The sequence below is a fragment of the Brachyhypopomus gauderio genome, chromosome 1 (genome assembly GCF_052324685.1).
Source record: "Brachyhypopomus gauderio isolate BG-103 chromosome 1, BGAUD_0.2, whole genome shotgun sequence".
NCBI classification, from domain to species: Eukaryota; Metazoa; Chordata; class Actinopteri; order Gymnotiformes; family Hypopomidae; genus Brachyhypopomus; species Brachyhypopomus gauderio.
Genome location: NC_135211.1, coordinates 35,231,554 through 35,245,635, shown reverse-complemented (window position 1 = coordinate 35,245,635; position 14,082 = coordinate 35,231,554). Strand labels below are relative to the sequence as shown.

Genomic DNA, 14,082 nt, shown 5'->3' with positions numbered 1-14,082 from the left:
ATGCTGGTCTATTGCTTACAAATTACTGTAATATGTATGTGCACTTTGAGGTACATCTATGGAGAAGATAAATGCAATAAAGTGATCGCTCAGAATACAACGACTAATCCTTCCTTCTTTCTCTCTGAAACACTTGTTGGTCGTCATTAGGAGAGCGTTTCTCAGGTAAGGCCACTGCTGATTTCTCGGTGTAATGTGGTAGAACCTCTGGCTGCCTCGAACAACGAACCCCAAAGGGAACGGGCACTTCAAGCGTGGCCTTTCAAACTCTCCCTCCCACTTTTCTTCCTCCTCCTCATCCTCCCTCTCTCCATATCTATCATAATTGTGTTCTTTATATTCCCCCTCTCACTTACTAATACCTGACAATATCTTCAACAGATTCCTTGTGTAAATCGCATATTTTTTGTTGATACATTGTTATTACATGTGTTATTACAAATTATTACTTTGTAACCAATCTTAGAATGAAAGTGTTGTAACAGCTGATTTAAATAGTCAACACTGTGTCTCTGATTGATATGTTAGGTAGTGGATATTAGTTATATTAGTTATTTTAACTCATTCGTAAGAGCTAAAATAGTCCACTAGGGTTCTTTAAAGTCTAATAGATTTCACTTGTTCTTTTTATTATTCGGAATTTGGTAAACTTTGGTAACCTAATTGTTGTTCTGTTGATATGAGGACTCTTTTGTCCCTTCAGTGAATTAACCTATGCAATGTACAGGTCACAGTCTTGCAGTCACACAGCATACACGTGTGAGAGTTCCTGTCTCCATCTTCTCCTCTTCATTCCTGTGAACGCATGTCTGGTAGAGCATTGATAGACTTTTTTTTTTACCACAGACCAGCGGGCTGAATGTGTGATGAGTGGCAAAGCTCATGATGTGTTAAACTGATTTTCCTGTGAAAGTCAGTATCGAACATTAAGGTTATTTACGTTTACAGGAAAAGCACAACCTCATTATGAATATTACTATTTTGCCCATATTCTTCTTTGATTTGTCATTACCTCAGTCAAATAGTCCAGCGTTTGCTCATACTGGGCATAATGTTTAATTTGCTTTTGTGAATCTCTGGTTCTGCTATGCATGCATTTTCTTTCTCATTGTCTCCACCTGTACACTCCTGAAGCTTTAAAATTAACGTTGGTGTGTTTGTGAAGAAGTTTGGGTCCAGATATTAATAGAATAAAAAATATAGTTTGACAGCATATGACTGAATGATTTCATGTGGGAACATCTTACACAAACCTTTTACCTGAAGTATTTTGTTGTTGTTGTTGTTTTTATTTCTGTTTCGTTTAAGAGCTCATGCAATGCTCACCTGTCAAGAGAAACCTGATTTGGCTCATGCTGTTTCTTTCCAACAAGTCAGTTTCATACCAAAATGAATATTCAGTTTACTACAAGAGTGTTTAATGTGGTCCCCATGCATAAAGACTATTTATTATAGACAAAAAAAATTTGTGCCACCCAGCACAACTGCTGAGAGATAATAAGAGAGACATACAAGGTGTATCTAAATTACATTAGAATATCATCAAAAAGTTAATTTATTTCAGTAATTAATAGAAACTCTTATTTCAAGTGTTTATTTCTTTTAATGTTCATGATTATGGCTTAAAGCCAATGAAAACCCAAAAGTCATTATCTCAGAAAATTAGAACATTATATGAGACCAACTGAAAAAAATATTTTTTTAATTCAGAAATGTTGGTCTGAAACATGCTTAGTGACACCTATGGGACTGGGACCACTTATGGGACTGGGAGTCTCTGGCACTGCAGTTTAATGACACCTCTCTTAGCCAATGAAAATGATTAATAATGGAATAGGAATAGGTGGCCCATGGAGGTGATAGCTTTTGCTGTGTCATTTCCATACCAACCTGTTTTGTATGGAAAAAAAATATTCCTCTTGTTAGATAGGTTTGTTAAATTATTTCTCCTTGTTTAAATATCCTTTCAAGGCAGGTGACAAAAAGTGAAAAAAAGGTAAAGTACTGATTATATGGTAAGAATAATCAGCACTTTAGTACTTGTATATGTTCTTATCACAGTAACAAAATGTATGCATTTGTAGATGTACTGTAGCCTATAAGAGTTAAATTGTGTGTCTGCTGTTGACCTGACGAGGAACACCCCATTTTGAGTCTTGGTTCCTATCAAGTTTTCTTCCTGAGGCATTTAGAGAGTTTTCTTTGCCACTGTTGCCTTTGTCTTCCTCACTGGGTGCTTGGACTCGGACATCTGTAAAGCAGCTTTGTGACAACAGCTGCTGTAAAAGCACTATATAAATAAATTTCACTTACATGTGAACCAGAAATGACCTCATATCTTTATTAAAACATGCATCAGAACATGCTAAGAATTGGCATAGACTAATGATAATTACGCCTGGTAATCCCTGATAGGGAGACCGAGTGAGAGTTCCTTCTGCCCTCTCATCTACCCTGACCTCACCAATAGACTTCTGGCCCCTCAAGTTGGTTTTCTTTCAAAGGCCGTCTGTCCCATTTGCCCTTGTATGTATGACTTGAAGCACTGTCGGTTTTCCATCTGTTGTCTAATACGCTCTCTCTAATACGCTCTCTAAACAAGGACACATTCTTAAAGAAGACACATTAGCCCTGTTTCCTACCACTAGCTGAGAGGGAAAATTAGTGTAGTAGAGGTTGTTTGTGGGTGTGTAACTGAAATATTAATGACTGTCTATAAAGAACATATAATGTAATTTATCAAAAACAGCATTTCTAATTATAAAATATGGACCCAGTTTCTGATTTTTTATTGAACATGTCAAATATACCTTGCACTAAAACTACCACTGACCACAACTGAACTTCATCCTAATCTTACATTCCAGCTACATTGTCATCACAGACACACAGCGCGCTTTGTTAATAAAACATAAAGTTCTCATCATGTTTTGTAGCTATTCGATGTGTTGTGCACTTTTAACAACAAACCTCAACTAAACTTAAATAAAATGTCACACTGTCTATAAACAGCTTCGCTGTTGTCTAGAGCTTGACCCAGATACTATTCAGTGGCCGTGGAGGAGTGACTTGATACCTCCTGACTTGGTAAGAATCTAATGCCTTGTCACGTGCTTCCTCAGCCTCCACTCCAGACTCTCTTATAGACGCAAGGTCAGGATGAGGAGTACAGTTACTGCTACAGTAGAGAAAAATAACAGGCACTCCACTTTCAGGAGGTGGTCTGACACACAGGATCGCTTGGGCTTTATACAGAAACCGTGTTGAGGAGAAAACTAGGAGACGTGGGTTTTACTTAAAGATGAAGAGTTTGTGAATCGGCTTTGACCAGTAAGAGATTTGCGAGGCTCTTGGGAAATGGACAGTGCAATCATGGAACGAAGAAGAAAAGGAAGAATGAGAAGGCGGTTAAGGGGTAATAACTGGACAAACATGAACGACACAGAGGATGAAAAGAACGCTGGGGCAGAGGATGAGAAGGTGAAGGGACCTCCACAGCAACTGCAGGGAAGAGAGTACCATAATGAAAAGAATGTTGATTGTAATGGACAATGGAGGAGTGATGACGACAGTGAAGATGAATTCTACAGTGACGCTTTGACTGTCTCGTCTGCCGGTGGAGATGATGAGAACAGCAGTGTTACATCTGCTGACAGTTGTGCTGGGAGTCAAAATGGGGACAGTTTTTTCCTGTCGTCGACCAGATTTGAGGAAGACAGAGATGATGCTGACGAGGACACTCTTGTTGCTGAGTCTGGGATTAATGAGACTCGTGAACTGCATCTGTTTGATTCTGGACAAGGATTGGAAATGGAAATTGCAGAGTTTGAAAAATCCTCAGATGATGAGGAAGGACACTATTGTGATGATGATGATGATGAAACTGGTGAAAGTGACAATAATGCCAGTGAAGAATGTGAAGAAGATCCGAAGAAGCCTTACTACCACCCAGCCCACCCAACGGAGATCTTCCAGGCTCTGAAGACAATGAGGCAGTGCTTTTTTCTCACTGATCTCAAACTGATTACTGGCAGTGGGCTTCATTTCCAGGCCCACTCTCTTGTCCTAGCTGCTGTAAGCTCTGTCATCCAGCAGAGACTTCGGGAGTGGGATGCAGAGAAGCCAATGGAGATGCTTTTGTGTTTGGGCCCAGAGGTCTCTGCTTTGGGCCTGTCTGCCGTGCTGGAGTTTGCCTACAGTGGGACCATGACGGGTCTGACCAGAGAGTCTTTGGCTGAGATCCAGACTGCTGCTGTCTACCTGGGAGTTCCCAGGGTGCTGGAGCTCTGTAAAGCAGAAGAGGAGAGGGAGAAAAAAGATGGAGAGCAGAAGATGGAGGACAAGAGGAAGACTTCTGCAGAAGAGCAGATGAAGGTCAGTCTACAGTCCATCAGGCAGATGTGGGAAGACAGACTGGGTTGTGACGTGGAGCTGGAGGCTGAAGGAAGAGTATTTCATGGTAAGGTGACACAAACAAAATATCAAACAGTACCACACAGTTTATAACACTAATCATTGTTTTCAAGCTCCTACCTTTAATGGTTGCTGCTTGCCAAAGATAAAGAAAGCACAGAGATTGGCCATAGCATTAAGTATGGCATGAGCCAAAACATAAGCAGCAAAAGCCTCTTGCTCCTTTGTATTCTGAATTTGGTGTTTTGGAGAGCCAAACAAAAAATGCAATGTGGAAATATTTTTCAAACTTTTATTTTGAAAATACAAAATTATTCACTGTGTATATTTGCATATTTGAAAGTGTGATCTCTAATCTTTAGTAATAGGCTTTCTGTTCATTACCAGCACATAGAGCTCTACTCACTGCAAGCAGTGACTACTTCTATGCCATGTTCAGGAGTGGCATGAGGGAGACCCAACAGGTCTCGGTGTCCCTGCTGTTGATTGGAGCACTTGAGCTTGAAGCCCTCCTGTTCTGCTCCTACAGTGGGGAACTTCATCTCAACTGGCGCTGTGTGTTTGAGCTCACTGGCGCCGCCCTTCAGTTCCAGTTGCAGCCTGCTCTCTCACTCTGCCTCGGTTTCATGCAAAAAGAAATGGATGCTCACAATTGTCTTGATGTAGCTGCTTTCGCTAAGGCCTACGAGATGACAGACCTGCAAGAAACTGCGGATGACTTCGTCCTTAGGCACTTTGAGGACGCAGCGGTCGCTGTTAAGTTTCAGGACCTGCCAGTGGAGCAGCTGAAGAAATATCTGCAGAGCAATGCTCTTTGTGTTGGATCAGAGCTGGTGGTATTCAAGGCCGTCGTATCTTGGATTGAGGCCAATCCCAAAAGGAGGGTGAAAGAGGCCAGTGAGCTTATGGCAACTATCCAGTTTCCTCTTATGACCTTTAAGGAATTCAAAGAAGTGAAGGCTGTTGCCTCTTGGCCACAAGCCAGTGCCAACAACCTCTATGAGTGCCTGTTAGAAGAGTTCTGGTCCAGTACCTTTAATGCTCAGTCAGACTGTAGGACCTACCTTCCCAAAGAGACCTTGGTCCTTGTTGGTGGTGAAAGGATCACAGAAAACTTTGAGAAGCACACTCCTTGTAAGGACATATGGTTCAGCAACTCGATCCGTAACTATGTGGGGATAACAAAGAGGATTGAATGGAGGATGTTGACAGACTTACCAGAGAAGCCGAGATTTTGCCACAGTGTTGGGGTGATAATGGGAAAGCTTTATGTAGTTGGGGGACGACATTATTATGGAGAGACCGACATTATGAACTGCACCTACAGGTAAGACAGACTTACAGATTGCAGACTAGTCGACAAGTCTGTTACTTGTTGTCTCATATTTACTCTGTTCTCCAGGTATGATCCCATCCAGAATGGTTGGGAAAGATTGGCCAACATGCTTGAGAGAAGGAGCAGCTTTGCCCTTGTGGTTTTGGATGAAAAAATATATGCTATAGGTGGAGAATCAGAGGTTAATGTAGACAGTGTCGAAGTCTACTGTCCAAATACAAACTCATGGAGGTAAGAATAATAAAGAGCACTAAAACACAAGTGTTTATTATTAAGGGTGTGTCCCACTTGCGTACTACACACTAATACTATGAGGTACATACTATATATTGATCTTAGTAGTTTGGCACAAAATATTAACATACTACACTACATCATGTGACCAGTTAATGAAGTGTTGCTACGCCAACACGGTCTTTGCCATCTTGGCTAGTTGTGACATGGGTATTAAACCTAGTTAATCTGAAATTTTACTTTGTTTATAAATATGAATAAGTTGGCTAAAATTCCTGTGTTACAAATTGAAGCTGAGAAGTTAGACGCAAGTGTGGGAGGGAATTTATTTATAATAAAACAAAGTAACTGCAGCAAATCCTAATGAAAGAAAAAGAAATAGAACTAAGACATAGACATTTACACAACAGACTACAGGGGCAAAACCAAATGAACCAAGGGAACGAAGAGCCTTGATAATGGAAAACACGACGAGTACAACAACGACCAACAACGGGGAACTCAACATGCAGGGTTTAAATACACAGATAAACATAGACACAATAGAAACAAAACCAATAACAAGGCGTGGAGATCTAACTAAGCAAAATAAAATTAAGCTAAAACTCGAGGAAGCATTGCCGAAGGAGATGGTGACCCCCTGTTAGCTAATTAGCTTGCTTACATTTTTTCAAGATTTTCCATACCTCCTCCCCGTCTGGCTAACAATGCATTATGGGACAATCAAACAATGTCTGGTTCTAAGAATCCATTGTGGATTTTTGAGTATACTAAATTTTGACCTTTTTAACTATACTACATCCTCAAAAACGAAGTATTAGTAATTCATATGCAATTTGGACAAATTGTGCATTGTGTTGGGATGTGCTAAGGTAAAATGTTAGTGAGAGTTTTAATACGCTAGGTTAAAACCTTTTTTGTCACTTTCTTTAGCCTTGTTCATCCTCTGGATCACTGTCTAAGTGGCCATGCTGCTAGTGTATTGAATGGGAAGATTTTCATCTCAGGGGGCTTTGACTGCAAATACCAGTGCCTGGCTTCCATGTCACTCTACCACCCAGACCAAGGCACCACATACTTGGCAGACATGTCCCAGAACCGAGCCCAGCACTGCATGGAAACCTTTCAAGACTACCTTTACGTCGCCGGAGGAGTCTCAGGTGCTGATGGACAATTGATTGACCAGCTAGCCTGTGAACTCTATGACCCAGTCGGCAACTTTTGGGCGTCCATTTTGCCCATGTCTGTTCCACATGTTAACGCAGCATCTGCAGTGTTGGAGGGGAAGCTCTATATCCTCGGCGGCTGTTCCCAGGAAGACTATAGGGACACAAAGTTGGTGCACAGGTATGATCCTGCAGCACAACGCTGGGAGACCCTGTGTGGAACACCAGGCCCCAACACGTATATAGCAGCTTGTGTGCTTTCAGTACCTACTCATCTTAGACAGTGAAAGACAAAGCTAACTGTAGTCATTTTAACAAATTCCACAAATGAAGACATGTTCTAGTGCTGGTTCTATTACTTTTTTTAAATTGTGTTTAAGATATATTATTTATGATGCATCAGAAATTAAACTTCTTGTGTGCTTGCAATAATAACAAAAATACTTTTATGTTACCAGATTTTAAAAGATAGCTCTGAGGTTTTGACTGTATGTGCGCATTCCTCATTATACTTATACATGATGCTTTATTTTACATTTAACACATGTTCCTGTCCAGATCAGAATGAGTCATGGGTCTGCTGTTACTATTCTGCTTCATTGTCCTTTTGTGACGATGGGGTCGTGGCGAAGCACGAGACACAGAATCCTTGTACCTTGACTGACGTCACGTTTATTTACTACAATTTGCGCAATAGCACACGTGTAACACACAACACAACGTGTAGACTTAGACAACGACGAGCACAGGACACTGCACGAGCGCACATTAAATAGACAAACCACATTAGCCCCACGTGATTACGAGACGATTCACAGGTGAGACAGATTATCACACGACATAACCATCACCGCAGAGATCCACTGATGCAGACGATGCACGTGGACAACGTTAACACACGCCCAAAAGGGAGGGGCCGGGGTCCTCAATGTGACAGACGCCCCCTCCAAGGGCACTACCCGTCCCGGGGTGCCAACAGGACCGAGTGCCCCGAACCCACAACGATGGGCGGATCCGACGCGCTCAGTCCTGCGTCTGGGAGGTAACTGCCCTTGGCGAAGCGTCTGCCACGGACCACCTAGCACACCCTCCCTGGGAATACCGGGGAAAAGACGTTAGACACATTAAACGGTACATTCACAAACACACACACATTTACACATAGTGGCACAAAAGGGAAAAACGGGTTAGGCACACAAATGGGAAGACTTACAAACACTGGTACACACAAACATGAAACAGGCGCCAGGCTACGCGCCAGGAGGAGAGCTAGGAGGGGAGAGAGACCGGGAGTTGTCGGTGCTGCGGCGGACGGTCCTCCTCCAGCAGACGCCCCGAGTGGACTGCTTGGGAGATCCCCTGCGATCTCCATGTCCTCTTCCTCTTCTCCTTGGTCCCACTCCATGGACTGCTCCGGGCTGCCACCCCAGGAGCAGTCCATCTCTCCTCCGGAGCGATCGGAGGATGGGACCGCCTCTGGTGTCCACCTCCCCTTTACAGTCCCAGCAGAACACTCAGAGGGAGGCGGACTGCCCGCGTCCTCCGAATCGAGTTCGCTGTCCGTGCACTCTGAGATGCCCGAGTGCACGGACAGAGGATGGTCTTCCTCTTCGTACTCCTCCTCACCGTAGTCGACAGCCGGTGCGGAGCACTCGGAAGGAGGGTAATCGTCTTCGTCCTCCTCTTCCTCCTCCTCACCGTAGCCCACGGCAGGGGCAGAACCCTCAGACGGAGGGTAGTCGTCCTCGTTCCCCTCTCTTCCACCATAGTCCACCGTGAGGGCGTAGCAAATGGACGGAGGGTAGTCCTCCTCCTCTCCTCCACCGTAGTCCACGGTGGAGGCGTCACCTAGAGACGGAGGGTAGACCTCCTCCTCGTCCTCCTGCTCCTCCGCCTCGCTAGGAGAGTCCTCCTCCCCAAACTCGCTCTCGGGGGCCTTCTCCGTTGTATATAGCTTGAAGGCCCCCACCCTCAGAGGCGAGGGGTCGCGAGAAGGAGACGGGTGACGCTCCCTCCAGATCCGCACCGCTCCCTGGCGTAATTCTTCCGCCTACTGGATACTGCGTATACTGGATCTTGCTTCAGCTGCTCGGGAGTCGGCGTGGTGGTGTTGCGCTGGGCAGGCGAAGAGGCATGGCGTTGCGGGGGGGAGGAAGACGTGCGGTGGTGCCTTTTGCTGGTGCGTTGGCTCTTCTTTGGCCGAGTCGCGTATCCTGGCATGGTCCTGGTGTCTCTAACGGCTCGTCGTTCTGTGACGATGGGGTCATGGCGAAGGACGAGACACAGAATCCCTGTACCTTGACTGACGTCATGTTTATTTACTACAATTTGCGCAATAGCGTACGTGTAACACACAACACAACATGTAGACTTAGACAACGACGAGCACAGGACACTGCGCGAGCGCACATTAAATAGACAAACCACATTAGCCCCACGTGATTACGAGACGATTCACAGGTGAGACAGATTATAACACGACATTACCATCACCACGGAGATCCACTGACGCAGACGATGCACGTGGACGTTAACACACGCCCAAAAGGGAGGGGCCGGGGTCCTCAACGTGACACCTTTATGCAAGGCCTGTTTTAACGGAGAACGGTGACTTTGTTTCAGCTTCCTTTCAAGAAAAATAAAGGATGTCTCATAATGCTGAAATTATATCTGACGTGCAGAGTTTTATCCAACAGATGATTTGTGGATAGCATGTGGATTATGACGTACAGAGTGTGTTTGAAGCACTGATTCAGCACAAGAGTACACAGTTCACAGTTAGACACTTAATGTTCATAGTGTGTGTGGAACATGCTGAGATTCTACAGTATGTGGTCCATAACTCTATAGTTTCAGGAGGAACAACAAAAGAAGGTTTGCACAAATCAGACTGAATAAGATCCTTCAAAATAAAAATCTTGCAATAATGGCAGAATTTATTGCAAGTTCCGGTATGAATTACTCACCCAACCAACAGGAGAAAATTTCAGATATTCTACAGAAATACATGCAGAAATACACAATATACATTCAACATTTTGTATTTTGAAGTAATTTGTACCCAGTGAAAGACACAAGACCTCAATGTATGAGGCTTTATTCTTTAAAGTTCATTCTTGTTTTCACTGATTCTCTCTCTCCATTCTGATAATGGAGATCCTACAAGTTGTAGTAAACATCCTGATCTGGGTGTCTCCAGTGTTCCTGACGTCCTTTAGACTAATTGCCTACCTCACTAACAATGATATATACAGCACACAAGGCCTGGTAAGTCAATATGAATTGCACAGTTACAACTTTCTGAACTGCTGAAGTTTATGACATCAGACTGAAATAGAATATTGAATTTTTTTTAACACTGTCTTACATTCGTGGCTTCCCAAAAGCAGTGTTTATATTTCAGTGTTGTAAAGCATAAAGAAAACAATTATTATTACAAAACTATACACCGAACATGTCTTGAGAGCTTGGAGAATGTGAGAGAAAGGGAGTTACAAAGACTTTTTCATTTTCTCGAGAACTAAATGGTATAAAGCAGATAACCAGTGAAAGTGGAATAGTTATAGCGAGAATCCACAAAGATCCAGCTATGAATCCAAAGTTGCATGTACACCTCTTCCCCAGCTTCCAGCTGCATAATGGCTCCATTGGCAACATTGTCATTCTGCTCCCCCGAAGAGTATTCATATGACGATACAAAACGAGAATTACCCTTAAAGATGCTCAGACCCATATCTCTGGATGAGAAAGCATTGCCAGAGTATCTGAAGTAGTAGATCCCTTTAACAGGGGCAGTGAAAACACCTGGAAAATGAGGACGAATAAGGATAGGCAATCCAAATTAGCTGTGTCAAACCTCACTCACACAATAGACAAAACGGTTCATTTTTTACCAGTAATAGGCAGGCTCTTTCTGCTGAGACTGAAGTTGCCTAAATGAAATGGCCACAACTTTCAATTTTAAAATGGATGGATCCATGTACATAGAAAGGCCACCATTATAGTACTGTATGTGTATTTTTACAGATCCTCAAATTAGTTTTTTATTCCCTAGATTACCACTTTAAAAGAATTTTGCAAGTTCATGTTTATTCACATATTTAAATTGTATTTCAATTATGCTCTACTATCTAAAAATATCCATTTGGTGCTGAATACACATCTGAAATCCTCAATTACTTGCTAGTGAACCAGTATGTTAATTCACGTGTGTTCAGTGCTAAAGCCTATTTTGCCATCATAACCTATAACATAAAACACATTCTTTGTTTTCAAATATTATCCAGTACTGTACTTTAAAAAGCCAATCTTCAAGACACCACTAGCAAGATGTTTTGACTATACCAGGCGTACTCAACTAAATTTGTCCGCGGTCCAATTTTGGCAGATACCTGTGACCTGAGGTCCGGGGGGGGGGGGGTTGTGGTGTTTTGTCCGAAACAATATGTGGTAGAAACACCCCTCAAAACAGGGGAATGAACATTTACCTGACCAATTTTAATGTTGCTATGTGTTTCAGGTTTGAAAAGTGATGGAATTTAGGTTAAAGTACTAAATTGTAACTACTTGGTTTCACAACAAATACCTGTCTGACTGAATAGTTCTCTTGTATTAAGTTAACAAATACGAGCCTCTTGTAATTCCAGGACGAAACATGAGAGAACGTGAAGACGTGAAGATTGGGCGTTTTTAAAATAAACAACCATTAAATAATGTGATAAAAAGCGAATTATTTCGAGTATATGTATAAATATTTAACTTAATTATGTTTAACATGCTGGGAAATATTGAAATGGACCTTGAAAGTGACGTACAAGTGCTTGAACTCCACCTTATAAAGGTGTATGAACCCTGAAAACGTGACTTTGTTCATTGCGCTGAAGCGGAGCCTCAGCGATTACGTAATTTTCGCCGCGCGGACCCTCGCACCGCTCGCGAAACGTCAACCAGGCTTGTAGCCCGGGGGGGGGGGGGGGGGGGGGGGGGGGGCGAACGTAAGTTGTTGAGAGGGGGTGGCAAACGTAACACTTGTGACGGAGTGTTTTTTCAATAGCCCTGAAATATATGCTACGGTTTTGTTTTGGTCCGTATCCAGTTAATCAGGAATGAGATTGGGTCCGGACAGGACTGCGTTCGGGTCCGCCAGTTGAGTACCCCTGGACTATACCTTTTGCTACATTGCAGTGCTTTGTATGTCTAGAACATGTGAAGGAATTGACAAAGCCTACTTTGACTTTAATAATATATAAAATACCTGTTTTGGGGTTGTATGCATCGCCAACATTTGTGAGGACTTTATCAAATATGAGTTTTGTCTCTGAGGTGAACAGTCCCCTGTGTAAATTCTTGTTTGATGTCATAGAAGCTGTGAATGACGCAATAATACACGAGAGGGAGTGCTATAACGGGTAATATCGGCACTGCTGTGCTGCGGTCGTAGGCACGAGGCCGCAGGCCGAGTGCCGTAGATCAGCACAGCAGTGCCGATATTACCCGTTATAGCACGAACCTCGAGTGTATTATTGCGATTATACCACAGTTCCATTATCGCTGTTTATTGAAAGATTTTGAGTAAAAGAGGATGAGAAAATACGACCTGTTTGGTAAAATACTCCGCCAGTTAAAATAGTTCCATTCAATGGCTCGCTGCTAAACTTAAACACTGGAATAGCCTTACCCAATAAATATTATAGAGGTAAATATACACAAAAACAACTATTGATAAAGTTGAATTTATTAAAAATAAAGTACAACAATTATTGTCCATCCACGGCTGATCGGATGTTCGTTCAGGTATCTGTTCAGTCCAGCTCTTAAACCAACAAAGCTGCTGATGCTATATAACTCTCCCTTCACGTTTCTGACGGATCCATAAAAACGGCGTAAAAGCTGATTCATTTCATTTTTGTTGATAATACTAAAATCGACTGCAATGTCATTGCTTTTTAACCAGGATGTAAATATATTAAGAGCCCAGGACGTTTGTTTTACGGTATTAACTTCGTTTCTCTGAATTTCCAGCTCATCCAAATCATTGTTTGTAAGCGTGACAAACCTTGGCTCATTGGAGGAATCAGGCTGGTCATTTATAGCTTCATCCTCCAGTTTCAGATCGAAACAAATGCTTTCGAAGCCAATAGATTTAACGAACTCCCTGTAATTCATTTTGATAATGTTGCTGCTTGTTTGTAGTTGCGCTGTTTGGCTTGTAAACGCTGCTTCGTTGCTAGGTTACCTGTTTGTGGCGGAGTAATACATGGAGAGCTTCGGTTACAGTGCTATAACATGTAATATCGGCACTCCTAGATCGCCTCTCAGCCAATCACATTGTAGGGTCGGAACTAACTGTGGTATAATGCCACTTTAGGACTTCCTGTAGGATTATTAGCACATTATTGAGATCTCTCACAAAACAGCAGTCATATTCCTCACATTCCTTTGTCATTACATTTCATCGGGTGCCATTTTACAAATCTAGGCGTTGCTAACTAACAGTTCAAATAAAGAAAACATTCCCATAAAAATTCAAGATCAGAACTGAATATTACGTTTACCTGCAATCTGTCGCTGTACGTTTTGAACTAAGGCCTTCTGTTCTGCCAGTTCGCTTTTTGTAGCATTGAGGTCTGCTGACAGTCCGTCCACCAACGTCCGAAGCTGCTTAAGTTCAGAGAAGATGTTAATTGTCGGCTTCATGATATCGGCATCCTGACCTTTACAAACGTATAAAAGTGTGAGCTGTATGATCAGAATCAGCATCATATTCCTGTTTGCTCGTCAGTCGTCACTGTCCTAACAGAAACCTGAGGGATAGCGGAAGGTAGGTTTTATATATCTTGGAATGTGTTCCATTTACTGTTGGTTAACGATTACAATGTTTGACAAGTTGCTTTTTTAACTATATAGACAAAAACTCCACTATTTCACAAGTGA

At 42.6% G+C, this 14,082-nt stretch overlaps 2 protein-coding genes across 11 annotated transcripts in view; one reads left to right on the top strand and one right to left on the bottom strand.

Moving 5' to 3' along the window:
* The window catches only part of LOC143518868 (kelch-like protein 33), a 27,539-nt gene extending 16,051 nt beyond the window's left edge, over nucleotides 1–11,488 (top strand). For all 10 annotated transcript variants that reach the window (XM_077011744.1, XM_077011772.1, XM_077011789.1 and 7 more), the window contains 4 exons: nucleotides 151–4,459; nucleotides 4,801–5,740; nucleotides 5,816–5,980; nucleotides 6,917–11,488. In XM_077011744.1, coding sequence (XP_076867859.1) covers nucleotides 3,358–4,459; nucleotides 4,801–5,740; nucleotides 5,816–5,980; nucleotides 6,917–7,436 — 2,727 coding nt within the window. In that variant the 5' untranslated portion in view covers nucleotides 151–3,357 and the 3' untranslated portion in view covers nucleotides 7,437–11,488. The remainder of the gene's footprint in view (nucleotides 1–150; nucleotides 4,460–4,800; nucleotides 5,741–5,815; nucleotides 5,981–6,916) is intronic.
* Nucleotides 10,113–14,082, bottom strand: cbln11 (cerebellin 11). Its single transcript, XM_077011962.1, has 4 exons — nucleotides 13,704–14,082; nucleotides 13,508–13,522; nucleotides 12,404–12,523; nucleotides 10,113–10,953 (listed from the first exon to the last, which is right to left on the bottom strand). The coding sequence occupies exons 1-4, from the start codon at nucleotides 13,909–13,911 to the stop codon at nucleotides 10,670–10,672; spliced, it is 627 nt and encodes a 208-aa protein (XP_076868077.1). The 5' UTR covers nucleotides 13,912–14,082; the 3' UTR covers nucleotides 10,113–10,669.

Excerpts from the sequence above, each read along its gene's own strand:
- cbln11 (XM_077011962.1), bottom strand. The coding sequence starts at position 13,911 with ATGATGCTGATTCTGATCATACAGCTCACACTTTTATACGTTTGTAAA. Across the intron at positions 10,954-12,403 it reads TGCATACAACCCCAAAACAG|GTGTTTTCACTGCCCCTGTT; the intron begins GTATTTTATATA and ends CTCATTTTCCAG.